Source organism: Geotrypetes seraphini, chromosome 8 (genome assembly GCF_902459505.1).
Source record: "Geotrypetes seraphini chromosome 8, aGeoSer1.1, whole genome shotgun sequence".
Classification (NCBI taxonomy): domain Eukaryota; kingdom Metazoa; phylum Chordata; class Amphibia; order Gymnophiona; family Dermophiidae; genus Geotrypetes; species Geotrypetes seraphini.
Window position 1 is genome coordinate 81,894,083 of NC_047091.1, and position 27,516 is coordinate 81,921,598.

Consider the following 27,516-nt stretch of genomic DNA (forward strand, 5'->3'; position numbering starts at 1 on the left):
TAAGAGACTTAGCAGAAGGGCTGCGAGGTGAAAAGACATTATTTGCCGATGACGCCAAACTGGGCAATGTAGTGGGCAAAAGCACAACGGACATAAATTCAATGCCCAACAACATGATGCACGACCTACTACTACTGGAGCACTGGTCTAGGTCCTGGCAACTCAGCTTCAATGCCAAAAAATGCAAAGTCATGCACCTGGGCAGCCAAAATCCATGCAAGACTTACACCCTTAATGGTGAGATTCTAACAAGAACTGAAGCAGAACGAGACTTAGGGGTGATCGTCAGTGAGAACATGAAGACTGCCAATCAAGTGGAGCAAGCTTCATCAAAGGCAAGGCAAATCATAGGTTGCATATGCAGGAGTTTCATCAGCCGTAAGCCTGAAGTCATTATACCATTGTATAGATCCATGGTGAGACTCTACCTGGAGTACTGTGTGCAATTCTGGAGGCCGCATTACCGTAAGGATGTGCTGAGACTTGAGTCGGTCCAGAGAATGGCCACCAGGATGGTCTCGGGACTCAAGGATCTCCAATACGAGGAACGGCTGGATAAATTAAAGCTATACTCACTCGAGGAATGCAGAGAGAGGGATGACATGATTGAGACATTCAAGTATCTCACAGGCCGCATCAAGCTTTAAGAAGATATCTTCTTTTTCAAGGGTCCAGCAGCAACAAGGGGGCATTCGTGGAAAATCAGTGGTGGGAAACTGCACGGGGACACCAGGAAATTCTTTTTCACTGAAAGGGTGGTTGATCGCTGGAATAGTCTTCCACTTCAGGTTATTGAGGCCAGCAGCGTGCCTGATTTTAAGGCCAAATGGGACAGACACGTGGGATCTATTCACAGAGAAAGGTAGGGGGGGGTATTTGGGGTGGGCAGACTAGATGGGCTGTGGCCCTTATCTGCCGTCTATTTCTATGTTTCTATGTTTAGTTGGGGAGTGTTTGGGGGGCTTCGGGGAATGATGGGGCCAGCGGCAGGAGGGAGTAGACATCCCTCCTGCCGAGGGATGTCTTAGGGGGTAGCGGCAGGAGGAATTGTGCACACCTCTGTAAGGATTGTTAGTGGATGGCCCCCCACAATGTATGGTGATAGGGGTTACGTGAAAGGCGCCCTTACACACGCCAGGTCCCAGGTTCAGTTCCCTCACTGAAGATTCACCAGGAAGTAGACTCAAATAAGAAACACAGCCAGAATGATTGCATAAAGAATATATTATAGAAACAGGCTTACAGGAAAGCAATATTTATAAGCATTATAATTAAGCATTATAATTAAGGAAATAGCAAAGCAGTTTCTCTGCCTTACAGAGTTCAGAGGCAAAGAGACAGAGAGTCTGAAGTTCTAAGGAGAGCCAGAGAGAGAGAGAGAGAGAGAAAAGGGGGATGGGGTGATGGTCTAAGTTTCGGGTTCCATAGATAAAGAGAAGGATAGACAGAGAGATAGACAGAGAAAGAGAGATCTAAAGAGAAACAAGAGAGGACCAGAGTGCCAAGAGCCAAGAGAGGGGGGTGATGCTGCGAGGGGGCTTTTATAGTTTGGAAACTTATTCTAAAAACCAGAATCTATTGAGCTTCAATAGAAGTTAAACTTCCCCCCTCCTTCGTAGACAGGAGAAAAATAGGCTGTAGTCATATGTATTTCCAGTCTGTCTCTGACAATAGTTTCTGATTAACTTTAGTTATCTGTGCACCTGGACTAAGCACCCTCTGAATCAGACATTAACACCTTTTAGCTAATCATGATTTAATCAGGGCTATTAAAACCATCTTTTAGGGTTATATGAAACAGTCTGCCTTCACTCAGGGTCTATCTGCATTCACATGCCAGTCAGATTGATATAATTTCCCGTAGGCCTTCGCTGACATTAGTTATGCCAACTGAAAATGCTGAATGCTAGCAATAGCTATGCTGACAACCTCCTGCTGCAGACATTCAGGGGGGGGGGGTTCAAGGGTTCTGGCAGGAAGGAATGGGCATCCCTCCTGCAGGTCAACTTCATTGAGGGGGGAGGGGTTCCCTGCTGTGGCCACTGATCGCTGCAAGGCTCAACAGTAACGCGATTCTCTAACTGGTGTCTGTAACATGGACGCCAGTTAGAGAATCAGAGTGGTTAGGCAGATGCCCGTGTGCGATTCTCAAAAGCTGCTTAGGCAGTTGCTGAGACCGGGAGTCCTATACAGAATTTTCTCCTCAAGGTATAAGTGCCTCTCTGTAAAGGCCCTGATCTATCTGTGAGCCTTAGACAGAAGTGCTGAGCTTAGGTCTCCAGTGAGGCAATGTACAAATTGGGAATGCAGCTCAAACCATTGGGGTACTATTTTCAGAGTTACTAGGCCAATACTACAGAATGTTCTTTCTCTTTATACAGTACTTAATGCATACTTTAGAAAATTTTGCCTTACTTCAAAACCTATGGTATCTCATTCATGATGCATCTGGGTAAATCTGCCACATTTCCATTTCTTACTTGTTGATCTATTCTGTACTTTCCCTCAACATTTAGGTTGTATAAAATGCTAGGAGAGGATCAGAATCTGAAAGATGCAGACAACCTCTCTGTTACTTTTTACCTTTTGAAGAATTGTGTAGTGTAGCTGGTTAAAAGAAAGATTTGGACAAGTTCCTAGAGGAAAAGTCCATAGTCTGTTATTGAGAAAGACATGAGGGGAAGCCACTGATTGTCCTGGATCGGTAGCATAGAATATTGTTACTCCTTGGGTTTTGGCTAGGTACTAGCGACATGAATTGGCCACTGTGAGAACTGGCTACTGGGCTTGATGAACCTTGGTCTGACCCAGTAAGGCTATTGTTATGTTCTATTTATCATCTTCTTTTTTTACAAGATTTTTATATAGATTGTACTCTTGTACTCTTAAAGCCAATGTGAAAGTTTGATGATGGGCAGGATATACACTTCTTGGATCAGTAAACTTTGTGAAATTACAGTAATTCTAGATAGAGACACCAATCATCCTGTTTTCCCTTTGTTTGATGCCTTTGACATAGTCAATTGTCGCAGCACCTCAGGGACCTTAGTATTTCAGGTACTGCCCTATATTCGTTCCATTCTTACCTCACTGATACTGTAGTTCCTTTGTGGTTCATCATTCAGACACAACTTCCTCTTCTCAACCTCTGAACTCAGGACTCTATTCTTGGTCCCATATTATTTCATATCTTCCTAGCAGACTGCTGGGCACGATGGACCTCTGGTCTGACCCAGCAGAGGCACTTCTTATGTAGCTCTGTTGACTCTGCTCCTTCAGTCACTAGGGCTCACCTTTTTCATTTATGTTGATGATATTCAGTTACTTTTCCCCCTCAATTTGCTTTCTTCTTCTATTAGCCCCATGTCTAATAAATGAGACATGGTTGCTGACTAGCTTTTTGAAAACAAGTTACAACTGAACCTTTCTAAATCCATTGCAATTACTTTTTCCTCATCCTCATACTTTCACTATCAAAGATATTCCTCTCCCATATAGTTCCTCCATCAAACTACTTGGTGTTAGTCTGGACAATGCTTGGTCCTTCCATCTTACACCTCTAAAGTGTTTTTTCTTGATTTTTCACTCTTATACAGATACACTCTATCCCTTCTCTTTTAGAACCCTCTTTCATGTCTTCTCTTGCATGCCTTATTGTAACTCAGTATTTTTTGTCTTAACTTCCAAATACACAAACACTAACTGGTTCAAAACACTGCCGTTAAATTTGTCTATAATAATAAGAAATATGATCATAGAAACATGATGGTAGATAAAGGCCAAATGGCCCATCCAGGCTGCCCATCCACAGAGATTATGTACTTATCCTGGTAAGCTCTTTTTCAGTAGATAGGTGAGACATTCTAGACCAAGGGTGTGAAACTCAGGCCTGCGGGTCAAATCTGGCCCACAGTGTAATTAAATTTGGCCTGTGAGAAAATACCCTTTCTGTTCATTCATTGTCCACCATCTCTCTCTGAGCTTCCCAGTCTCACCTTCAAAGTAGCCTACAGAGGATCGCCAGTTGGCTGTAGCGATCCTAGTAGGTTACCATCGGCCTCCGCAGCACATTCCCTCTGCCGCGGTCCAATACATCAGAGTAGGGGCAGGACTGCGGCGGAGGGAACGTGCCGACAGCAGGCTGCTTTGAAGGTGAGACTGGGAAGCCGGAGGATGCTAGAAGTTGGAAAACATGCAGGCCTTTGGGGAGGTCCCTGGTTTAGAAGTACACAGAGGGAGGGAAGAAGGGGGGGTTCCAAAAAGATGTGCATATACCAGACTGAGAGTGAGGGGAGGGGAAGAAATAATTGTCCTAAAAACAGAAGATAGGGAGAGAGATGGTGGACAATGGGATGGAGGGAGAGAAGTTGGATACAAGGGATGGTGTGGATGGAGTGGGGATAGAGATACTGGATAGGAGGGTAGTTGGGAAGAGAAAGGGAGAGATGGTGGACCCTGGGGTGGTGGGGAAGGCGGGAGAGATGCTGGATGAATGGGTAGTTGAGAAAAGGATAGATAGAACATAAGAATTGCCATCTCCGGATCAGACCCTGGGTCCATCAAGTCCGGTGATCCGCACACGCGGAGGCCCCGCTAGGTCTACCCTGGCATAGTTTTAGTCCCCATATCACTGTATGCTTCTCAAGGGAGATGTGCATCTAATTTACCCTTACCCGTATCACTCTATGCCACTCTTAAGGAGATGAGCATCTAGTTTACCCTTAAATCTTAGATGGTGGATCTGAGGATCGTGGGATCCATCGCTGCAGCTGTGGGGATGGAGATGAAAAAAAGGAAAGATGCCAGACCTCCGGGGGAGGGAAGGAAAACGGAAGGGGAAGACAGAGACGGAAGATGGATGGTTATCACCAAGGAAGAAGAAAATGACAAATGGGCAGGATACCCTGGCAAGTGAGTTATCAGAAGACAAACAGAGCCTGGGACCAACATGATTTAAATAATGACCAGACAACAAAAGGTAGAAAAAATAATTTTATTTTCTGTTTTGTGAATACAATATGTCAGATTTGAAATGTGTATCCTGCCATCATTTGTTTTATTGCCCACTGGTTCAAACATTCTGGCAAGAAGTATGGAATAAAATACAAAGGATACTGGAAGTTCATATACTTTTTTCATATTGCTTGGTGATATGTGGAACACGTGCTACTTCAGCGACCTTACTGACAGTAAACAAAAATAAACTGTTCTTGATACTGTCTGGAGTGGCAATACAATCAATAGTTAAGAATTGGAAATACTTCACACTTTCATTTTTGGTGGGAGATAGTATGTTTCTTCTACAGATAAGAAGCTAACTTAGCTGAAAGGTCTGGGAATATGGCCTCATTTAAGGATGTATGGAGCCCTTTAGAGTTTAGAGGGTTTTGTTAAGCAGAAGCAGTATGTGTGATTGCATGAATGACCTGCCAGACAAATGGGAGATAGGGTGGGAGGCTGGGTAAGGGTGAGTGGGGGGATTTGGGTAAGGGTGGGATAAGATATTGATGTGCCGTCACATTATTGGAGAAGACCCATTTTGAAGAGGTGGGCCAACTGGCTGGAGGGAATAGACATGTCTCTGGTCAGCAATCTACAATCAAGGTAAGGGGTAGAGGGCGCGGGTCATTGGAGGCATGGGGGGGGGGGGGGGGGATGTTCTTTCCGGCGGGAGAGAATGGATATCTCTCCCACTGCTGGGGTGGGTCGCTTGGTGGGAGAGTGGGCATCTCTCCCACTTCCAGGGTTTTAAACAGTGCTGTCACTGAACCGGCACACCCGGACCAGTTGCTGATTTTTGTTGTCAAAAGCTGATGCTGCTCTTGGAGAGTGGCTCAGTGATAAAGAAGAATCCACCAGAGTGCTCATTTCAATGTTGAAGAGCCCATTTGCATGGCAGTGTCAGAGACTACTAGAAAGCTCACTAAAGACTGCGATAAGCTATTTTGATAATCTGCCGCTAAAATGCATGCAAGCTAAACCGTTAGAAACCAGTTTACCGACTGTTAGTTTTGAGAATCTGGCCAAGTCTCCAATTGCTGGTCGATGCGCATTATAACTAACGTGACCATTTATTTTTTTCTTCAAAATGGGACATCTACTAATTTTTAGTCCCCCTGCTGCCTGCTCTGGTTGGGCAGGAGGGCATCCGTGCATGTACAGATGCCTTCCTGCCCGAAGGCAATTTTAAGGGAGGCTTTTCGGGTTGCTCATAGTGCAAAATATAGACAGGATATATAAATTCTCAAAACGGACACATTTTGATCACTAAATTGAAAATAAAATCATTTTTCCTACTTTTGCTGTCTGCTGATTTCATGAGACTCTGGTTGCACTTCCTTCTGTGTATCCAATATTTCTTCCCTTCTTTCTGCCTCCTGCATGCTTCCTCTCCTCTAGACCTCATTTCCTTCTCCAACCAACTTTTTTCTCTGTCCCTCCATGAGTCCAACTTTTTCTTCCTCTCTCCCTGCCCCCCTTTCTTTCTTCCTTTTTTCTTTGCCCCCCCAAGCCATCCTGCTTCTCTGACGCAGCCTGCTTCCCCTGCTTCTCCAATGCAACATCAAGGCGCGTGCTGTGACTGCACAAGCGCCGGGCCCACAAGCCTTTCCCCCCCTCCTCCGTCAATTCTGACATCGCAGAGGAAGTTCCGGGCCAGCCAATCGCTGCCTGGCTGGCCCAGAACTTCCTCTCCGTCAGAATTGACGTGGGGGAAGGCTTGTGGGCCCGGCACTTGTGCAGTGCAGTCGCTATAGCAGGGAAAAATTCTGGGCTTCAAAAACGGGACATTTCCGCGTCCCGAAGCTGTGCTTCGGAACAAAGTAATTAAAAACAGGATGGTCCTGTTCAAAATGGGACGTATGGTCATGTTAATTATAACCATCAGTTTCTGTGCCGGTCTGGAGGGACGATAAAGAATATGATCTTTAATATATTGCTACTCCCCTTCCTTTTCTTCCTACCCCGTCTTTCCTGAACAGATTATATAGCCCAGCATAACTACATCCCAGTCATGGGTCTCTGTGCACCATGTCTCCGTGATCACTACTATAACCAACTCATCTTCTTCCATCACAGCTTCTACATCCAGAATCTTGTTTTCCATACTGCTTTCTAGACATTGCGCCCCCTTGTCCCATCTGTGTAGAGATATTCATGATTTACTTACCTGAGGGTTTATACTCACCTGGGGGCTTTGATCACCCTGTCCCATCACTTCTAGTTTAAAGCCCTCTTCAGTAGATAATAAGCCAGCCTGCTGCAGAATACACTTCTTCCCTTCTTTGATAGATGTATACCATCCCTGCTCAGCATCCCTTGGAAAATCATCCCATGATCCAGGAAGCCATGTTACCCCACTTCTCATTGCCAAACACTGGGAAGGGGTAAAACGCGGACCTGACGGATCTAAAACTGCACGTCCTTACAAATCTGAGGTCCATGCCACTTGTAGTTAGTTTCTGGCTCTGACAGACCTCGATGATAATTTAGCGCTGATGGATCCGTCTCAGCATAGGGAGGGAAAAGTATTAGGATCCGTCAGCGCTAAAATGTCATCGAGGTCTGTCAGAGCCGCGGACCTCAGATTTTTAAATTTACTGGGGCTGCAGAAAACCGGTTTAAAGGATTCGTTTTAGAGCCGCTCCAGCACTAGTCTTTGGCTCTGACAGACCTCGATGACATTTTAGCGCTGACGGATCCTAATACTTTTCCCTCCCTATGCTGAGACGGATCCGTCAGTGCTAAATTGTCATCGAGGTCTGTCAGAGCCAGAAACTAACTACAAGTGGCACGGACCTCAGATTTTTAAGGACGTGCGGTTTTAGATCTGCGAGGTCCGTCATGTTCATGTTTTACCCCTTCCCCAAAACACTGGCTCCCAATCTCTTACAGGATCCCTTAAAATCTTCTCATCCTTTGCCATCAGATTCAGTCTTCAGGCCATCTATCCTTTTGGGCCACTCTCCTCATTGAAGTAAAAAGTGTCAAGAAAAATGTGGAATAACATGTAAGTTTCATGGCTTCACATCAATCTTCTTGGTTGGGCTGAAAACTTTTCACCGGCACCTCGTATATGTGTGAACTCCAATATAGGCATATAACCCATTTTATAAAGTAAAATGCAGATATACAACAGCCCTATCAAAAGCAGACTTCAGGAACACCTATAGGCAGACTTTTAAAAGGTACACACTCCCTCCCGTTTGCACATGTACTAACTACACATACACACCTCATTTCCACGTGTCACACATACCTCACATAGAGAAAGTGCTTTAGAAAATTATACTATAATTCAAAGTGGATAAAATCACAACTGTAAAATAAAACTACAAGACATAGAGAGGTCTTGCATTTATAAACTCAAAGGCATTAAGCGAGAGAACGTGCAGTGCAGTGCAAGAGCAAGTCCGTGCGTGCGTAAACTTCAGTGCAGCGTGGGAGATGCTTCCTAGGCTCACAAATATCCTTTATATGCAAATCTCTCTCATGCATATTCATTAGGGCTATCCCCTAAACCCGACTGGCCTGGTGGTCCTCCAGGACAGGGTTGGGAATCACTGGCTTAGATAACCTTGATAAGCAGTATATAAATACCTAAAACAAAAAAAGACACTCAAAGCAATTTACAAAAAATAAAAAACACAATAAAGCCAAAACGTATAAAATATATCTAAGCTGAGAGGGGAATAGGTATCCTAACTGCCCTTTCCCTGGAAGGGAGAAAGGCAGCTTCGTGCCCACTAGCATTTTTGTTTCTTCAACCTGCCATTTTCTCCAAATGAATTAGTTTTACACATACCATGACAGTAATGAGCTTCTCTCATAGGCCATGGTATGTGGAGTATGATCTTGTCTCTCTAATTTATTTCTAATGCTTGCCATAGAACTTGCATCATGCCAGAGATCTTCTTTCTGGAGTTTGTAAGATGTAACTTGTGTAGGTAACTTATGAAGGTGTGCCTGTGCCTGAAAATTCTTTTTAATCAATCCTGTGACACCAATACTACTACTATTTATCACTTATATAGCGCGGACAGGCATACACAGCGCTGTACATTATACGATGGGAAATATTTCTATATCTGATTGCATTGCTTAATACTTAAGGATTTTCTCTTTTCACATGATTTACAGAATAATCACTTGGCACCACTGTTAGCAATGCCATTCTCATGTTTTTATTTTCTCTTTACCACTATATTTTTTCCTCATTTTGCTGCAGTTCTGACAGTGATGCTTTGGTCTCATGTTTTTTTTTTTATTTCTGTCTATAGGGAGAAAGCTTTAGCCCTCACAGGTCACCAAGGCATTGAGCGAGCCATGGACTGGTGGGTAGAAACATTTCACATCTTGGCATAAAACCAATACTCAAGCTGGTGCCTCCTGTGTGTGTTTTGGTTCTGTGCTTCCCCAGCTAATGCTTGTCTGTGTTTGTGGGTATGATGTTGTAAAGCTGTGTGTGAGCGCTTGTCTCTATGCAAACTGCAGCTCTGAACGCTCTCCTTAGGGACTTCCAAGAACTCCCCATTCTCAAATCGCACATTCAAACTTGCAGGTCGCTGGAGAGCAACTCCACCCACTTATCCTTAGCCAGCGTTTAACCCTCCCTCCTCCTCCTCTTCCCCCACGACGCATCGTCTTCCCCTCAGCCGTGTCCCGCCCCGCCGGAAACAGGAAGTCACCTCAAAGGGGGGGGGGGGGCAGAACGCGGCCAAGCGGAAGACATTGCGTCAGAGGTGGCGGGACGTCGGAGAAGGAAAACTGCGAGGCTAGTTACGGGCGACTTCAAACGCGATTTGGAAGGTGGGACGGGGGATCGAGGAGTTTGAAGAATGAAAGACAGGTGCAGGATCGCGGACGGGCAGAGAGGGGAAGACATGCTGGACAGAGAGGGAGGGAGAGGTGGCAGACCGCGGGGGAGGGGAGAGGAGGGGTCCTTGGTCTTGCGAAGAGGAGTGCGATGGGAGTCAAATGGGTTTAACTTGTATCTCTGGGCAGTGGCGAGTGAAGTGACTTGCCTGAGATCACAAGAAGATGCATCAGTGGGAGTTGAACTTTGGGCTTTTCCAGTCCACTGCTTTTATCACTAGGCTACACCTCCAATTCATACGTCCCCAACTGATCCCAACTCATTCCATGTACATCTTCCTGCTCATTTCTAGGTCCGCACTCCATACCTCTCATGATTTATGCACACTTTACAACCTGCACCAAAACCCCTTTCCTGCTTGTATCCATCTTTTAAAATGTATCCCATCCTTCTCATCTACTCCCATGCCATTCTTTTTCCTCCACTCACATCTAGACATGTTACCCTTTTGTGAGTATTCATTGCCTTCCTGTTGATGCCTGCATTTTATTTAAGCTTTGTTGTTTTTTTTCTTTAAAAAAAAACAACTTTGAATGGTGATACAACCGAGGGTTTTTCTTTTTTGTTTCAAGGTTTAGGTGGCAGATATAGTGAACGTTTAATTTTGTCTTTTTCATCAATGAAGGGAGTGAAGTTTAAATCTGCCCATGAAAGTCTTTTGATGAAATTCTTTTTACCTTTGAACACTTGTCTAATTTTGACTTATATGGAATTTAGAAAGAAGCTGAAAACACACTTTTATCCCAAGTTTGTATGAGCTGATTACTAATTTTTATATATGTTATTTCATTGTAGGTTTGATGATATTATTACCTACTTTGAACCTGATTGATTAATGCTGGGATACTAATCCTTTACATAACATAACATAACACTACACTACTGTCTCATTGTAAAATTGCAGAAGGCTGCAAGAGCTGTGACCACATCACACACCCTTCCTGCATAAACTACACTGGCTACCAGTATCTTACAGGGCTAAATTTTAAATCTCTGTTTGATTTTCTTTTTCTTTTTTAATAATTCTTATTAATTTTTAAAATAAAGACAAAGTGCAATAAAATATACAAACCAATGATACAATAAAACAGCACTTTTATATAACAGAAATGATATAAGTATATTTCCCCCCTTCCCCCCACCCGCCCTCCCTGGATGTGTGCGAACCTCCATTTAGAAATCAAAGGCTTATACTAGTGATCATTTTTTTCAAATGTTGCCAATGGCCCCCACGTCTCATTAAATTTTTTGTAATGTCCCAACTGTTCCGAATTGGTTTGCTCATACCTATAAACTTGGCACAGGGTTTCCCACCAGAAATTAAAATTCAGTCTATCCCAGTTTTTCAAATTTTTTGTAATTGACTGCATTGCCATCCCTGTCATAATAAGAAGTAATTTATTCTGGCTTGCACTAATTGGACTCTTAGTTTGTAACAAGGTCCCGAATAAAACAATGTCATATGACAATGGGATAGAAGTTTCCAGTATCCTATTAATTTTCCCCCAGATAGACTTCCAGAAGTTGAGTATCAAGGGACAATAGAACAAATGATCCAGTATCCCTACTTCAAGATGATAGTGCCAGCATCTATTAGATTTTGAACTATCTAACGTTTGCAAACGAACTGGGGACCAAAAAATTCTATGCAACAAAAAGAACCAAGTTTGTCTCATAGACGCTGACGCTGTACATCTCATCCTCTAAGTCCAAATCTGTGGCCAATGAGTAGAAGAAATCTGTTGCTTTGTCTCAATGCTCCAAATATCTTTTAAGCTTGTTTTTGGTTTTTTGTTCAAATATTCAGATATTAATTTGTACCACTTGGCAGCCTGATGCCCTTGCAAATCTGTCTGGAAACATAGGCTCGGCAAGCTATACTGATTTTTAAAGTTGCGCCAATTAGGGAACCCCTTCTGAATGACCCGTTTCATTTATAAGCTTGAGATTTTGAAATGCCGAATGATTGTTGCAGTTGTAATAAATTTAGCATTTTCCCATTAGAGATCACATCATCTAAAGTACGTAGTATGCCTGCCTGCAGCCAATGTTTCCATAGGATTTTAGACTCACGGATTTGAATCCTGGAGTTTAAGAATAAAGATTGACATGTGGATTGATGAATCTGAATAGGTGTTAAATTATTAATAAATTTTAATGTTTTCCAGGTGGAACATAAAATACTATTGTCCTTATAAATCCTAGGCAACTTGATACTCAAAATATGGCACAATCATAATAGGGACATGAGTTGACTTTCTAATTAGCCAGTCCGGAAGATGCTTCATGAGTTCAGGAAGGATCCAATACATACCCTGATGCAGAATGAAGGCTTGATACCTATAAAAATTTGGAAAATTTACCTCACCCGCCGAAATTGGTTTTTGCAAAGATACTAAGGCAGTTTTACCTAGCCAAACAAATTTATAAGAATCTTATTCAATTTCTTGTAAAAGGGTTAGTTTGTTAAGTGTTCTGGCCCATTTTGTCTGAGGACCTTGAAAATCAAACGGAGAAAGGAGTTCCTTCTTTTGCATTTTCTGTTTGATTTTCAAGGTCCTCAGACAAAATGGGCCAGAACACTTAACAAATTAACCCTTTAAACACTTTTGAGACCTCTGAGGTCCTGTCAAGGAGCATCACTATCTGTACCCTCATCAAAAGAAATTGTATGATGTGATGCTCACCAGTGAGCCTTCTCAGGAGTTGCCCCCACACTCTGGAATTTACTTCCAGAGGAGCTATGTCTGACTCCAGACTACCTCTGCTTCAGAAAGCAGGTGAAAGCCTAGCTCTTCTCCCCAGCCTTTAATAGAGCGACTGACTAGACACTCATTCTGCACCAAGTACATTAAATTAGTTCCTTATACCTTGTTTAACTGTACAAGCAACCTGCCTTGAGTTTAGACTCCCACCTGTTTATCCCAACGCACACTGTATTACTTATTTTGCCCTCACCTAAAATCTACATTTGACTCCTCGGCTATAGAAACATGATGGCAGATAGGCACATGGGATCTCTTGGAAAGAGGAAGCGATAATGGTTACTGCGGATGGGCAGACTGGATTGGCCATTTGGCCTTTATCTGCCATCATGTTTCTATAAAGGCTAAATGGCTCATCTAGTCTGACCATTCACAGCATCCACTATCTCCTCTTCCTAAGAGATCCCACGTGCCTGTCCCTCGCTTTCTTGAATTCAGACACAGTCTTTGTCTCCTCTACCGGCAGACATCTATCACCCTTTCTGCTTCATAAGTATTATGTCTTCCTTTTTAGTATGTATTATATCTCTTATTTGAATTTCAGTGCTGTTAATAAGTATATTTTTGAACTGTTTCATGGTAGTCCTGTTAATAAGTTTCATTTTACTGATTTTGACTTTTCTTAATTTATTGTATTTATGTTTATTGGTCTTTTTACCACTGTTATGCTGTTAGCAAAATTGTAAGTTTTATGTTCAATTATACCTACTGTGTACCACCTGGGGTGAATCTCTTCATAAAGGTGGTTAATAAATCTCAATAAAGAAACAAACAAACATAACACTTCTGTCTCATTGTAAATTTGTGTTTTGCTCCTTGTACACTCAGGCTGTGGAAGTAGATATGGCAGATTGCACGGCACTGGAGAGTCTCATTGAAATGGGCTTCCCTCAGAATAGAGTGTAAGTACCTCTCTTATATAGTAGATTCCAGTTCATGTTTTTTTCTGCAGGAACCATTGCTAACTTGCTGAGCTGGAATTCTTTGTACGCTGAATGACTACTCATCGTCTGCTCTATCCCCAAGGAGGAATTGGGGAGGCAAGGGTATCCCTCTTTTCTCTTCACTCACTCTTTATTTTCTTCTAATTTATGCCATCTTTCTGACCAAAGGGACACACTACTCTTTGTGACCCTGGTCAAGTCACTCAGTCCTCCATTGCCCACTAGGACAAATAGAGGAAAAATGCTTGAGTACTTGATTGTAAATTGCTTAGAGCAGTGGTTCCCAACCCTGTCCTGGAGGACCACCAGGCCAGTCGGGTTTTGGGGTTAGCCCTAATGAATATGCATGGAGCAGATCTGCATACCTGTCACCTCCATTATCTGCAAATCTCTCTCATGCATATTCATTAGGGCTATCCCCAAAACCCGACTGGCCTGGTGGTCCTCCAGGACAGGGTTGGGAATCACTGGCTTAGATAACCTTGATAAGCAGTATATAAATACCTAAAACAAAAAAAGACACTCAAAGCAATTTACAAAAAATAAAAAACACAATAAAGCGAAAACGTATAAAATATATCTAGGCTGAGAGGGGAATAGGTATCCTAACTGCCCTTTCCCTGGAAGGGAGAAAGGCAGCTTCTTGCCCACTAGCATTTTTGTTTCTTCAACCTGCCATTTTCTCCAAATGAATTAGTTTTACACATACCATGACAGTAATGAGCTTCTCTCATAGGCCATGGTATGTGGAGTATGATCTTGTCTCGCTAATTTATTTCTAATGCTTGCCATAGAACTTGCATCATGCCAGAGATCTTCTTTCTGGAGTTTGTAAGATGTAACTTGTGTAGGTAACTTATGAAGGTGTGCCTGTGCCTGAAAATTCTTTTTAATCAATCCTGTGACACCAATACTATTACTATTTATCACTTATATAGCGCGGACAGGCATACACAGCGCTGTACATTATACGATGGGAAATATTTCTATATCTGATTGCATTGCTTAATACTTAAGGATTTTCTCTTTTCACATGATTTACAGAATAATCACTTGGCACCACTGTTAGCAATGCCATTCTCATGTTTTTATTTTCTCTTTACCACTTTATTTTTTCCTCATTTTGCTGCAGTTCTGACAGTGATGCTTTGGTCTCATGTTTTTTTTATTTCTGTCTATAGGGAGAAAGCTTTAGCCCTCACAGGTCACCAAGGCATTGAGCGAGCCATGGACTGGTGGGTAGAAACATTTCACATCTTGGCATAAAACCAATACTCAAGCTGGTGCCTCCTGTGTGTGTTTTGGTTCTGTGCTTCCCCAGCTAATGCTTGTAGGTGTTACTGTCTGTGTTTGTGGATATGATATAGTAAAGCTGTGTGTGAGCACTTGTCTCTATGCGTGCATTTGTGTGGTATTATTGAGCAGCCTGCATTTTTTTGTCTGCCTGTGTTTACTTAGTTTAGGGGTTAACGTTAAAAAAATGTGTCCAGGTAATGTTGCGAGTTACTTGGACAAATTGTATGGATTTAGAATCAGATTTCAGATTAACCAATTTAGTTTTCCAAATCTGAGCTCAAGGAAAGTTACAATTCAGACACTGTTATTTCCTTGCCCAATGCAGCTTAGAGTCCAAGTTGTTCTGAGGTGATGGAAGGCGGAATAACTCGGCAAAGATCACAGACAGCATCAGTGGGAGAAGTGGGATTTAAACCCTGATTTCCTAGTTATCATCCTTTTACTCTAACCACTAGGCAAGCCTTCCTCTTTGTCTTTGTAAAATTTCTGCCCTGCAAAACACATGAATTAGCTGGTCATAATTTATCCAGTTAGAGAGAGGAGAGAAGCATACCAAGGGTGCAGTTAAAAAGCTTTGATACTCTCAGCACTCTAGTTAAGTCAGGCTAAACAAATAGTGCTTGTATTCAGAGGTCTGATTTCACTGGATAAGTCTGCTAAATAAATGGTTAGTTATCCATATAGCTTTAACCAAGTATCAGGCTGCTGAATATGGATTTTGGTTTTGAATTTAGCTCATGCTTTTTTTGGCAGTACAAGATAAGTTACTTTCAGATATAGTAGGTATCTTCCTGTCCCCAGAGGGCTTATAATTTAAAATTGTTCCTGAGCAATGTTTATGTTTATTTGTGTTTGATATACCGCAGTTAGCTGTCTTAGAAGGTCAGTTCAGTTTACAATTTAAAATCAATTGGTTAGAAAGGAATGCTATTGATAATGAAAGCGAATTCATACATACCTTAAAAAGGAAGAAGGTTAAGGAATAGGTAAATTGAAAGCAGGATAACATACTTGTGATTCTCCAGGAAATGACAGAAGATGCCCATAATGCTGTTCAATATAGAGGGTCTTGAGGAGGGCTTTAAATTTAGTAAGGGATTGTTTTGAGCAAATGACAGATGACAAGTTATTCCAGAACATTGCACATGGAAGTAGAAAGCTGATTGTCTGGTGGCTGCATGCTGGGCAAGGCGAGATTACAGAAGAACCATTTGATTTCAATCGAGAGAACGAAGGGATCGAGTAGGTGTATCAGGTATTGTACGGCCCAAGTAGGAGGAGGTACCCTGATGAAAAGACTTATAAGCTAAACAGAGGGTTTTGAAACATTCTGAGGTGGACAATTAACTAGTGTAAGTGGAATAAAAGTTGGGTGATATGGTCCGATTGACAGTTTTGCATAAAATACAGGCTGCTGTATTCTGAAGTGTCGCGTCTGTGATATTGGCAGATCTGCATAGTGTTACAATACTCGATGTGCGACACCATAAGCGCATGTACAAGAGTGTGGACAGATGTGACAGAAAGCACAGAAACTAGATAGAAGATTTGTTTCTGAAATGTGAGACAGAGTCAATAATGATTCTGTAGATAACAGAAAGACTTGACTGGCAAAATCAACTTATCAAGGGGAACAAAAAGGGTATTTGAAGTTGAAGGAAGCCACCAGGGTTAAGTGACTTTCCAAGATCACAAGAAGTAGCAATGGGTTTTGAACCTGGCTTCCCTGGTTCTCAGCCTGTTATTCTAACCATTAGGCTAGTCTTTAGTTTTTATTCTTAAGTTGGGTATATTACTGATAGTGTTTTTCTTAATACAGTACAGTACTTGCATTGTACTAAGAAGAGCATGTCCTTCTGAAGTAAATACAGTGTATCATGTTTAGGTAACTTTGAAGTTCTTTTTAAACAGATTGGTGGATCCCAACACTGCTGGAACAATTTCTTTCTGCCATGTGTGGTTTCTTTCTTTTTAAATCTGATTGCATCTTTGCCACTTGATTGTCTTTCTCTTTTCCTTCTCATCTTGTGCTATACAGAATAGTGGCTTGGTACTGTCACTATAGTTTTCTCCTTTACCACAATGTGTGGTTTTCTAGCATTAAGCTTTTTATTAGTGAGAATGGAAATATCCCAGGTGATCACAATGCTTCATTCTTTGAAGTTCTGCTGGAGTCCTGATCCCAGTGTTGTTCTGGCACAATAATATTCTAGTGCTTCTACAGCAGATGGACTGTACTCCCTTACTGTGCCTTTCTGTGTAAAGGCCTTTTGTTATCAGCACCTTATAGCGAGCAATAAGATTTATAGTCATGCTTGTTGTTATAGGGTTTTGTATGTGTGTGAGTTGTTATAGGGCTCTGGGTATATGGATGTTTATAGTTACAGGACTTTTGGTGAGAGATAAAGGGTTATGTGTGTCTGTTTGGAGAGAGTTTGTAAGACTCGGTGTATGTGTACAGGATAGGGGGTTGGATGTAGTTATAAACCACTTTGTTTTTTTATGTGTATTCTGAGGTTTACTCTCTTTCTAGGCTGATGGAACATGAAAATGATGCTGACATAGATGAGCCCTTTGTCCCACCACAGGGGAATATCCTGGGGATGACAGAGCCATCAGAGGGTGGGACACCAGAATCCATGCACTCTGTCACAGGTGAGAGAAGCTTCCAGCATATCCTACCCTAAACAGTTGAGGGCTGTTGAGAAATGATATCCCAATGATGCCAGTTTAGTTGTGGGACTATATGCAGTGGACAGGAGGGAAGGTCCTGAAACTGGAGCAAACACTGCAAAGAAGAGAACAATTGCTCTGGTCCTTTCTCCAGATCCACCCTCTAGTTTCTTGAACTCTGCCTGGCAGAGAGGGGCAGGAGTTCTCAGGTATGGGAATCAGATGGCACCTTCAAAATCTGTTATACCATCATACCTTTATTAGATGAATCTCGGACTTGGCGGTGCTGCTGTGTGTATTGAACTTTTACAGACTCATAGCACCATAATTGTCATCAGTCAAATACTTCTATAACATTTTTCTTCAAATATTGACCGATAACGATTGTGGTGCTATGAGTCTGTGTGTGAAAGTTCAGTACACAAAGCAGCACCGCCGAAGTCTGAGATTCATCTAATTTAAGATGTGATGGTATATAGAAGGTGCTGTGAAAGTGTGTACCTTCAAAATCTGGACAACAATTAAGTGGAGGGTTTGTTTCAGATTGTTATGCTTGGTCTTTATTGTACTGCATCTTTTAGAGTCCTGTGAATGCACCAGGTACATTAGGTAGATTGTGAGCCTGCCGGGACAGCTAGGGAAAAATGCTTGCGGCCCTGAATAAATTAATGGAAACTGTTCTGAGCTCCCCTGGGAGAACGGTATAGAAAATTGAATAAATAAATAAAATAAATACAATATTCATACCCCATTAAAACACCAACCAGTGATGGGTGTTTGGGTGTTTGAAGTCTACGTTTCCCTTAATTATTGATATCAGTTTAACTGGTTTTACCACACTTGTCTCAGTTTGTATGTGTGGTGCAATAAAAGGAAAAACACAATTGTATAAAACTGGAAATTATCACATTTTATTTAAACAAACAAAAAAAAAAACCAGTGAGAGAAAAGCTCAAGTCCTCACTTCTTTATGGGAAGTAGGATTGCTCCAGAGATGCCTCCTTAGTCATGCCTGCTCTGAAGGTCTCTCTTCCAAGTCATGCCCAACACCTATCAAAAGAGTGAGAGCTGCTTTCTGCCACTTTGCCCCGACCCCACCTGTGTGTCAGAGCTGTAGCCAAGGGTTTCTTTCCAAACCTTGAGCTGTTCGTGGCTGTCCATGGGTACTTGCTTGTTGGAGGTAGAGCAATGACATTTATACATCTCTCTGCAGAGCCTGTGTCTGAAGGATCCACGGAGGGTGACAGGAAGCAACCCCTGACAGAAGCAGAAAGGCAAGAACAAACAAAACGGTAAGAGAGATGGCTTTATACACCTAAAGATAAGCTACTAAAGATCCAGACCCTTCATGTACACGGCTTGGTCTGGACTATCCTTCATATTCAAGAATGACCACTGAGCCTAGAGAAAATTAGGTAACAATAATTCTTTGTGATTTGCCCCTTAAGAGTACCGTGCAGCCTTAAAAGTATTTTTCTGTCTCCTCTGGATGTTGATAGGTAGATCATGTAGTTCCTGGACTGTTTCCTGAGGCACGCCTGACCCAGCTGGACAACTGGGAGTCAGTTGAGTAGGGGGGTTCCTCCTGAACTTGGTTGGAGAACTGGGTTTTCATTTTAGCTGAGCTAATAGGAAGAAATTGGAGGAACAGTTTTCAGTTCCTGAGGGAAAAATTGGAGAAGTCCAGGCCCCTTTCCCCTCCTCTCTCATTTCTCTAGAATTGTTTCCTATAATTTACATTTATTTCAGTAGAAGTGCTTTTCTGTTGAATTTAAAAACAATCACCCTCCCCCCAAAAAAACAAAAACAAACCAACAAAAAATCCACAGATCCTCCTCAGAGAAATACTTGGAGGAGTCCAAGTCCCTTTCTTCCATAATAAGGGTGTGCTGCTTTGGAGACAGCATAGCAGACTGCCATTTCTTTATTGTCCTTCCAGACCGGCATAGAAATTGATGGGTTATAATGCACCTTGACTAGCAGGTGGAAACTAAGACACAAACTTTTGGCTGTAGTATAAGTCAGTGTTTCTCAACTCCTTCAAGCCAAGTACCCCCTAAGCCTAACAAATACCAATTGAGTACCCCCGCCCAAGCTCCAAACCGACCCCACCCCACCCCCTCCCCTTAATAATAGTACTAATTGTAACGCAATTTCTTCCATCCATTTTTCATATACACACAATATAATCTTATTAATACATAATGGTAACCACAAAATAAAAAAAAAAAACACAAAGCATACTGTACGCACAGAAAATGTTAATTATCATTTATGTTTGGGTTTATTTTCAAAGAGGTCAAAACAGATGACTTTAAAATATGCAATCATATTTTACTCAGACGCAACTGTTTGTCGGGTCTATCAGATTCTTCCCAGTGCGAACGTTGTTTGCATGCTGATAAGACTTTCTTTTATGCCTTCTGGAGCTGCCTGGGGGTCCAAGCCTTTTGGAGACGAATTGTACGTTAACTGGAGAGCCTCTTGGAGACATCTATTCCTCTTACTCCAGTGGGATTCTTGCTGGACAAATTTGAAGCCTTCCGGTTGCCTGCAAGCTCGCATAGCCTCTTTGTGAGGAAGCCGGGTCTTTTGGCTAAGAAAGTGATCTTGGGGGGTGTGGACGTATGATTCTTCTCCCTCCTTTTGGAGGTGGTGTAACCGTCTCCATGATCTCATGCTCCTGGAGAGAAGTCGGGTGCGAGGATCCTTCCAACATAAAAAATATTTTCTCTGTACCTGGGGCTTATATGTGGACTCTGCCCCATAGAGCCCGTAGTCTTGTTTTGAATGCCTTGTGAATTAGTAATTATCCCAGGACAAGCAGGCAGGTATTCTCACTAGTGGGTGATGTCATCCGACAGAGCCCCGATACGGACATCTTGCAAGCATGTCTTGCTTGAAGAAACTCAGAAGTTTCGAGATGCCCGCACCGCGCATGCGCCAGTGCCTTCCCGCCCGATGTACCGGGCGTGTCTCCTCAGTTCTTTTCTTTCCGCGGAGCTGAGAAGTTTCACTTCATTCTGCGCTGACTGAATTTCAGTAAATTTGCCTTCTTTGTACCGCGTTTTTTGTTTATTTGATTTATTTCAATTTTACTTTATATTTTCTTAAAAAAAAAAAAAAAAAAAAAGTTAAAATTATTTCTTCCGGCGGTTCTGCCGGGCCGGCCTCGTGGCTTAGGCCTAGCGCCTTCGACCTTGCGGCGACGATTTTCCGGCCTATGTCCCGGCCAATCACCGGTTTTAAAAAGTGCAGCAAGTGCCAGCGTGCGATTTCGTTGATGGACCCGCATCGACGCTGTCTTCAGTGTCTTGGTCCAGAACACGTTCCAAAATCGTGCCGGCCTTGTTCCACGCTCACTGCGTGCTCGTTCAAACGGCGCTGCTTGCTCTGGGAGTCGATGTTTAAAATGGAGACTGCCAAGGAGCCGTCTGCTTCAACCTCTGCTGATGTTTCGCCGGTCCGTTCGAAACCTGCATCGACAACTCCTGCATCTGGCATTGTGAAGCCGGCATCGTTCACTCCGACTTCTGCCTCAAGTTCGACACCGGTGCCTGTCCCTGTCTCCTCGGCTCAGGTACCGCCTTCCACTGTCCCTCCGGTGGTCATCAAAGTGCCTAAAGCTAGCAAGCAGAAGCACTTGGCCACAAAGGAGCGCGAAGACCGTGCTGGAGGACCCCCTTTCGGTGCGGATCCCTCCATATCGGCTTCGCTGCGATCCCTGCTGGAAGCTCAGTTTGTCGAGCTTATGCAGTCTATGGGACCCCGGCTTATCGCCTCCATTCAGGGTGACCTCCCGGTCCCGGTCCCGGGGGGCGGACCGCCCCCTCCCCCTCGTTGTTCGATCTCTCTGCTTGACGAGGAGGATCGACGGAGGGCGGCGGAAGCCTCCAGGCGGGCTTCATTTAGTGATATGCCGCCTTTGGAGCCCATCACGCCTCCTCGACTTCAGAGTACTTTGTCAGCCCCTGATAATCGGAGTCCTGGGCATACCGCATCGCAGGAAGAGTTCTTCCGCACTCCATACCAGACCTGGGTGGCACTGCGTGAGTCCGCATCCTTGCCACCTCTGCGATCCACTGCATCTAGTCCCATCCATTCCTTGGAGGCTTCGGGGGATCGTGCGATGCATCGAAGATCTCGTTCCCCATCCCGTCACCGGGAGGGGCATCGATCTCGACACTCATCTCGACACTCCTCACGTCATTCGGAAGTGTCCCCGCAAAAGAAGATCCAGTGTATGGGATACTCCTCGTCGGATTTATCCCCGCCTGAGGGACCGGAGTATGAGGAACCATCTACCTCCTATTCTCCTTGCCGCTCCCAGCTCTCTCTGGACCCGGAGGCTTCCACTTCTTCTAGTCCGTCTCGCCGGCCGGCGCTGGCGGACCAACTGTCCTTTTCCTTCTTCCTCCGACAAATGGCGGATGACTTGGATGTAACTTTGGACACTGGTTCTCGATATTCTAAGGAGTATCTGGACACCATGCATTTGCCTCACCCTCCGGCGGAGACGCTCCGGCTTCCTCTGCATAAACTGCTTGACCAGACTTTCATGCGTTGTTTTGAGACACCATATTCCATCCCTGCAGTTCCCAGTAAGTTGGATGCTCGATACCGCATCGTCCACCACAAAGGGTTTGAGGGGGCACAACTATCTCATCAGTCCCTTCTGGTCGAGTCCTCCCTCAAACGATCTCATCCCTCCCAGGTTTACGCCTCAGTACCACCGGGCCGTGAAGGGAGGACGATGGATAAATTTGGTAGACGTATCTACCAGAACTCGATGATGGCGACTCGAGTGCTCAATTACAATTTCTTCTTCTCTTCATATTTGGACTTCTTCTTGCCGGTGCTCCGCAAGTTCATCCCTTTTATCGATGCTCAGGCTCGATTCGAGTTTGAAGAGGTGGTGGCGACCCTTTCCCAGTTACACCTGCAGCTGATGCAATCCTCCTACAATGCCTTCGAACTCTCGGCACGTGCTGCGGCCTGTTCGGTCGCCATGCGTCGCCTGGCATGGCTTCGTACGATTGATATGGATCCGAACCTCCAAGACAGACTTGCAAATGTGCCTTGTGCGGGGCCGGATCTGTTCGATGAGTCTATCGAGACTGTTACTAAGAAGCTTTCGGATCATGAGAAGTCCTTCCAGTCTATTCTACGGCCTAAGCCCAAGCCTCAACAGTCTCGTCCCTCTAGGCCGCCTCTGATTTACCAGCGGCGTTATCAACCGAGGCAGACTCCTCCTGCGAGGCAACCTGCAAAGAGACAGCCTCCCCAGAAGCCTCAGCAGAAGCCTCAGATGCCGGCTGCACCCAAGACTACTCAGCCTTTTTGACTCTCTTCCAGGGAGCATAACCGACTTCGTTCTGTCTCCCCCCGTTTTTCCCATTGGGGGTCGTCTCCATCATTTTTGTCATCGATGGGAGACAATCACCACGGACCTTTGGGTCCTTACCATCGTAAGAGAGGGATACTCTCTTCATTTCCAACGGGTCCCCCCGGACCTCCCGCCAAGAGAGTATCCTTCCAACTTGACGCAGACCGCTCTTCTCCTCCAGGAGGCTCAGGCTCTGCTTCGGCTTCGGGCCGTCGAGCCGGTTCCATTAGATCAGCAAAACCGGGGGTTTTACTCCCGGTACTTCCTGGTCCCGAAGAAGACGGGCGATCTGCGTCCCATTTTGGACCTTCTAGTCCTCAATAAGTTTTTGGTCAAGGAGCGGTTCCGCATGCTGACCCTTGCTTCTCTCTATCCCCTCCTCGAGCAGAACGATTGGTTATGCTCTCTGGACCTCAAGGAGGCCTACACTCACATCCCTATTCATCCGGCCTCCCGCAAGTTCCTCAGATTTCGGGTGGGACATCTACATCTCCAGTATCGAGTGCTTCCATTCGGCCTTTCCTCGTCTCCCAGAGTCTTCACGAAGTGTCTGGTGGTGGTGGCCGCTGCACTCCGGAACATGGGTCTTCAGGTGTTTCCATACCTCGACGACTGGCTCATCAAGGCACCGTCGGCTCCAGGAGTCATTTCGGCGACCTTGACTACAATTTGTTTCCTGCAGAGTTTGGGCTTCGAGATCAACTTTCCCAAGTCACATCTTCAGCCCACCCAGTCTCTCCCCTTTATCGGGGCTGTCCTGGATACCATTCAACTTCGAGCATTCCTTCCTCCTCAACGCATGGATGCTCTCCTTCTACTCTGCCAGTCTGTGTCTTCTCGCCAATCCATCTCAGCGAGACACATGATGGTCCTCTTGGGCCACATGGCGTCTACAGTTCATGTGACGCCTTTTGCCAGACTACATCTCAGAATTCCTCAATGGACCCTGGCATCTCAGTGGACTCAGGTGTCCGACCCGTTGTCCCGTCACATTGTAGTCACTCCTGCTCTACGGCAGTCTCTTCTCTGGTGGATGACCTCTTCGAATCTATCCAGAGGTTTGCTGTTTCACTCTCCTCCCCACCAGAAAGTTCTCACGACCGATTCATTGAACTATGCATGGGGGGCTCATCTGGATGGTCTTCGCACTCAGGGGTTCTGGACCAGTGCGGAACGACTCCATCAAATCAATCTTCTGGAGCTCAGAGCCATCTTCAATGCTCTCCAAGCTTTCCAGCATCTACTTCACGACATGGTGGTCCTTATTCGCACAGACAATCAGGTCGCCATGTATTATGTCAACAAACAAGGGGGCACGGGCTCGGCCCCTCTTTGCCAGGAAGCTCTTCGAGTCTGTGATTGGGCGGTTCGCCACAACACCTTCCTCAAAGCTGTCTACATTCAGGGGAAAGACAACGTCTTGGCAGACAAATTGAGTCGTCTTCTCCAGCCTCACGAATGGACGCTCCACTTCGACCCCCTTCATCAGATCTTTGCTCAGTGGGGAACGCCTCAGATAGACCTCTTTGCAGCCCCCCACAACTTCAAACTGCCTCAGTTTTGCTCCAGGATCTACACTCCTCATCGCCTCGAGGCAGACGCCTTTCTACTGGATTGGGGGAATCGCTTCCTATATGCGTTTCCTCCATTTCCTCTCATTCAAAAGACTCTGGTCAAGTTGAGATCAGACCATGCCACCATGATTCTGATTGCTCCTCGGTGGCCCAGGCAACCTTGGTACTCCCTTCTACTTCAACTGAGCAGCAGGGAGCCGGTACTTCTTCCAGTGTTTCCTTCACTACTTACTCAACATCAAGGTTCACTACTTCATCCCAACCAGCAGTCCCTCCACCTGACAGCTTGGTTCCTTTCAACATAACTCCTCACCAGTTTTCTCAAGCAGTGAGGGAGGTCTTGGAGGCTTCCAGGAAGCCTGCTACTCGACAATGCTATTCCCAAAAATGGACTAGATTCTCTTCCTGGTGTATTTCCAATGCCACGGAACCTCAGCGAGCTTCCCTATCTTCTGTATTGGACTATCTTCTACACCTGTCTCAGTCTGGTCTCAAGTCTACCTCTATATTGATTAGGTGGGGGGCGTGGCTTAACGCGAACACAAGATGGAAGTGTGATCGTAACGCTCCTCTTCAAATAGGCAACGATTTAAAAATAATTTTATCCTCTTACTGCTGAATTCGGGGAAAAACAATTCTAATTGAAACTTGAAATTGTGACAACTGATATTGACCTCCTCCGCCGAAATCGAGACAGATCCTGAGAGAAGAGAGCCGAAAATAAGATTGCCGGTTTTTTTTCTCTCAGTGCTGGATCGGCGAGACATCGGAGCAGATAACTGACAGAAAGAAAAAAAATCTATCAACGGAGAAAATCTGATAATACAGCTAGTATTGAGGGAAGACCTGAAAGGAAGGAGACAGTGAGGTTGTTTTTTGCCGGCTTTTCTCTGTGTTGATGAGGCACGGAGGTGAGGAAAGGCTGTTGAAAATTTGAACTGACAGAAGTTTACAGATTTCTCAGTGCTGGAGCGACGAGATATTGAAACTTATAAACATATCAGAATAAATAATTTGAAAACCGCCGACACTGAAGAAAGGCTGAGGAGAAGGTAATTGTTTTTTTTTTACCGGCTTTTTACTGTGTTGATACGGCGTGGCAGTGGTGGTAGGCTAATAAAAATTGAATTGGCCAACAGAGGAAAAAGGAAAGTTTCAATGCCGTTTTAAAAACCAGTGCTGTCAATGCTGCAACTGTATAAGAAACTGAAACAGGAAGAAAATAAAAAGAAAATCTGTTTCTCAGTTACCGGTTTTTTTTAAACTGGAGTGACATAGCACAGAAGGCAAGTTACTGACAGTTCCACAATACTGAGGAGGAAACGGTTACAGTTTGAAACTACCTTCCTTCACAAAAACTGAAATAAAGTCCTGAGAGAAAGGAACCTAAAAAGATTTATTACTTCCTCAACGGATTTATATCTGTGCTGAAGACAAGCTCTTTCACTGGACAAAGTGGTTGAAAAAAAAAAAAAAAAAAAATTGCTGTGAAAAAGTAAAATCGGAAAAAAGGAAAAAAAGAGAATCAAGAAAGGTGCAGGAGAATGGCAAGCACCCGACAAGGAAAAAATGAAACCGGTATGTCTGCAAAAAGACAGAAACAAGATCAAATAACACCAAGCAAGATCCCACTTCCTGCTGAAGAACCTGACATTTTGAGTAAAGCAGAAGTTATGGAAGAATTAAGACAAATTAAACAAATGCTTAAGGAAACTGTAACCAATATGTCTGAAATGAAGGAAGAAATATTGAACATCCACAGACAAATGGAAGTTAATAATAAAAGAACAACTGTATTAGAATCTAAAATGGAGGTCATAGAAGGTGAAGCAAACAGATGCAAAAATGACAGTCTGGAATTGAATAAATTGAAAGATCAACTGGAAGACTATGAGAATCGAGGAAGAAGGAAAAATATTAAACTTTTTGGAATACAAGAAAATTTAGAAGGGAAAAATGCTATACATTTTCTAGAAAACTTAATTCCAAAAATACTACAACTGGATTTAAAGCAACCACTGGAAATAGAAAGGGCTCATAGGATTCCAGTAAAAAATGTAGAAAATCAAGGCAGGCCAAGACCACTAATATTCAAAATGCTTAGGTACCAACAAGCATTAGAAATATTAAATGCTGCCAAGAAAGACAAAAATCTTAATTATAAAGGATCCAGAATTTGGTTTTTGCCGGACTTTGCTAAAAACACAGCAAATAAAAGAAAGAGACTATTAGACATGAGACCACTACTAAAAGAAAAAGGTTTTAAATATGGATTATATTATCCGGCAAAGATGAGAGTATCATCTGGAGATAAATCCTTGTATTTCGAAGATCCAGAAAAACTAAAAGCCTTTCTTTCTAAATCAGAACCTATGATATTTTAAAATAAAATATCAAGATTGGTTTTGATGATATTATGAAAAACTATAAAAATATGAGATATTGAAATACTGAAGAAAGAAAAATATGATCTAAAGAAAAGACAATAAAAATATAAAGAGAGAAAGAATAAGATATAGAAAAAAATATTAATACCATATTAAATATATGTTTAAGATAAAATTTTATGATGTAATTTATAATACTAGGGAAATATAAATTAAAAATTGATAAATGGATAAAGATACATTAATGAAATGTTAGAAGTAAAAAATGACTAAAGATATTAAAGGTTAATATAGATAGATAGAAGAAGATGTTGATTGAATATTGGTTGCCTAGAGGGGAGGAGAATGTTCGGGTTGCAGTTCCAATGTGTATCCTTAAGCAGTCATTATATTGGGTGGGAAAGGGAGGGAAAAAGAAGGTATTTACTAGAATGATTAAGGAGAAAGTAAATAAGGGATTGGTTACTTCAAGGGTAAATATGTGTGTCATAGAAAATATTTTTTGGATTTTAAATATAAAAGAAGAAGGGAAAAAGATTATACTGATAAGTTTTAAAATATATAATGTCTTTTAAGATATATTCTATTAATGTCAATGGCCTGAATCATGTAATTAA

The 27,516-nt window shown here is 43.3% G+C and overlaps 1 protein-coding gene across 3 annotated transcripts in view; it reads left to right on the top strand.

Moving 5' to 3' along the window:
* The first annotated feature begins 9,658 nt into the window (after positions 1-9,658).
* The window catches only part of UBXN1 (UBX domain protein 1), a 77,589-nt gene continuing 59,731 nt past the window's right edge, over positions 9,659-27,516 (top strand). The window contains exons 1-5 of one of the 3 annotated variants that reach the window (XM_033956831.1): positions 9,659-9,807; positions 13,468-13,541; positions 14,765-14,818; positions 17,413-17,534; positions 18,766-18,844. In XM_033956831.1, the coding sequence (XP_033812722.1) occupies positions 13,483-13,541; positions 14,765-14,818; positions 17,413-17,534; positions 18,766-18,844 (314 nt within the window). In that variant the 5' untranslated portion in view covers positions 9,659-9,807; positions 13,468-13,482. Of the gene's footprint in view, positions 9,848-13,467; positions 13,542-14,764; positions 14,819-17,412; positions 17,535-18,765; positions 18,845-27,516 lie in introns of all 3 variants that reach the window. The other 2 variants (XM_033956833.1, XM_033956834.1) reach the window with 2 other exon arrangements.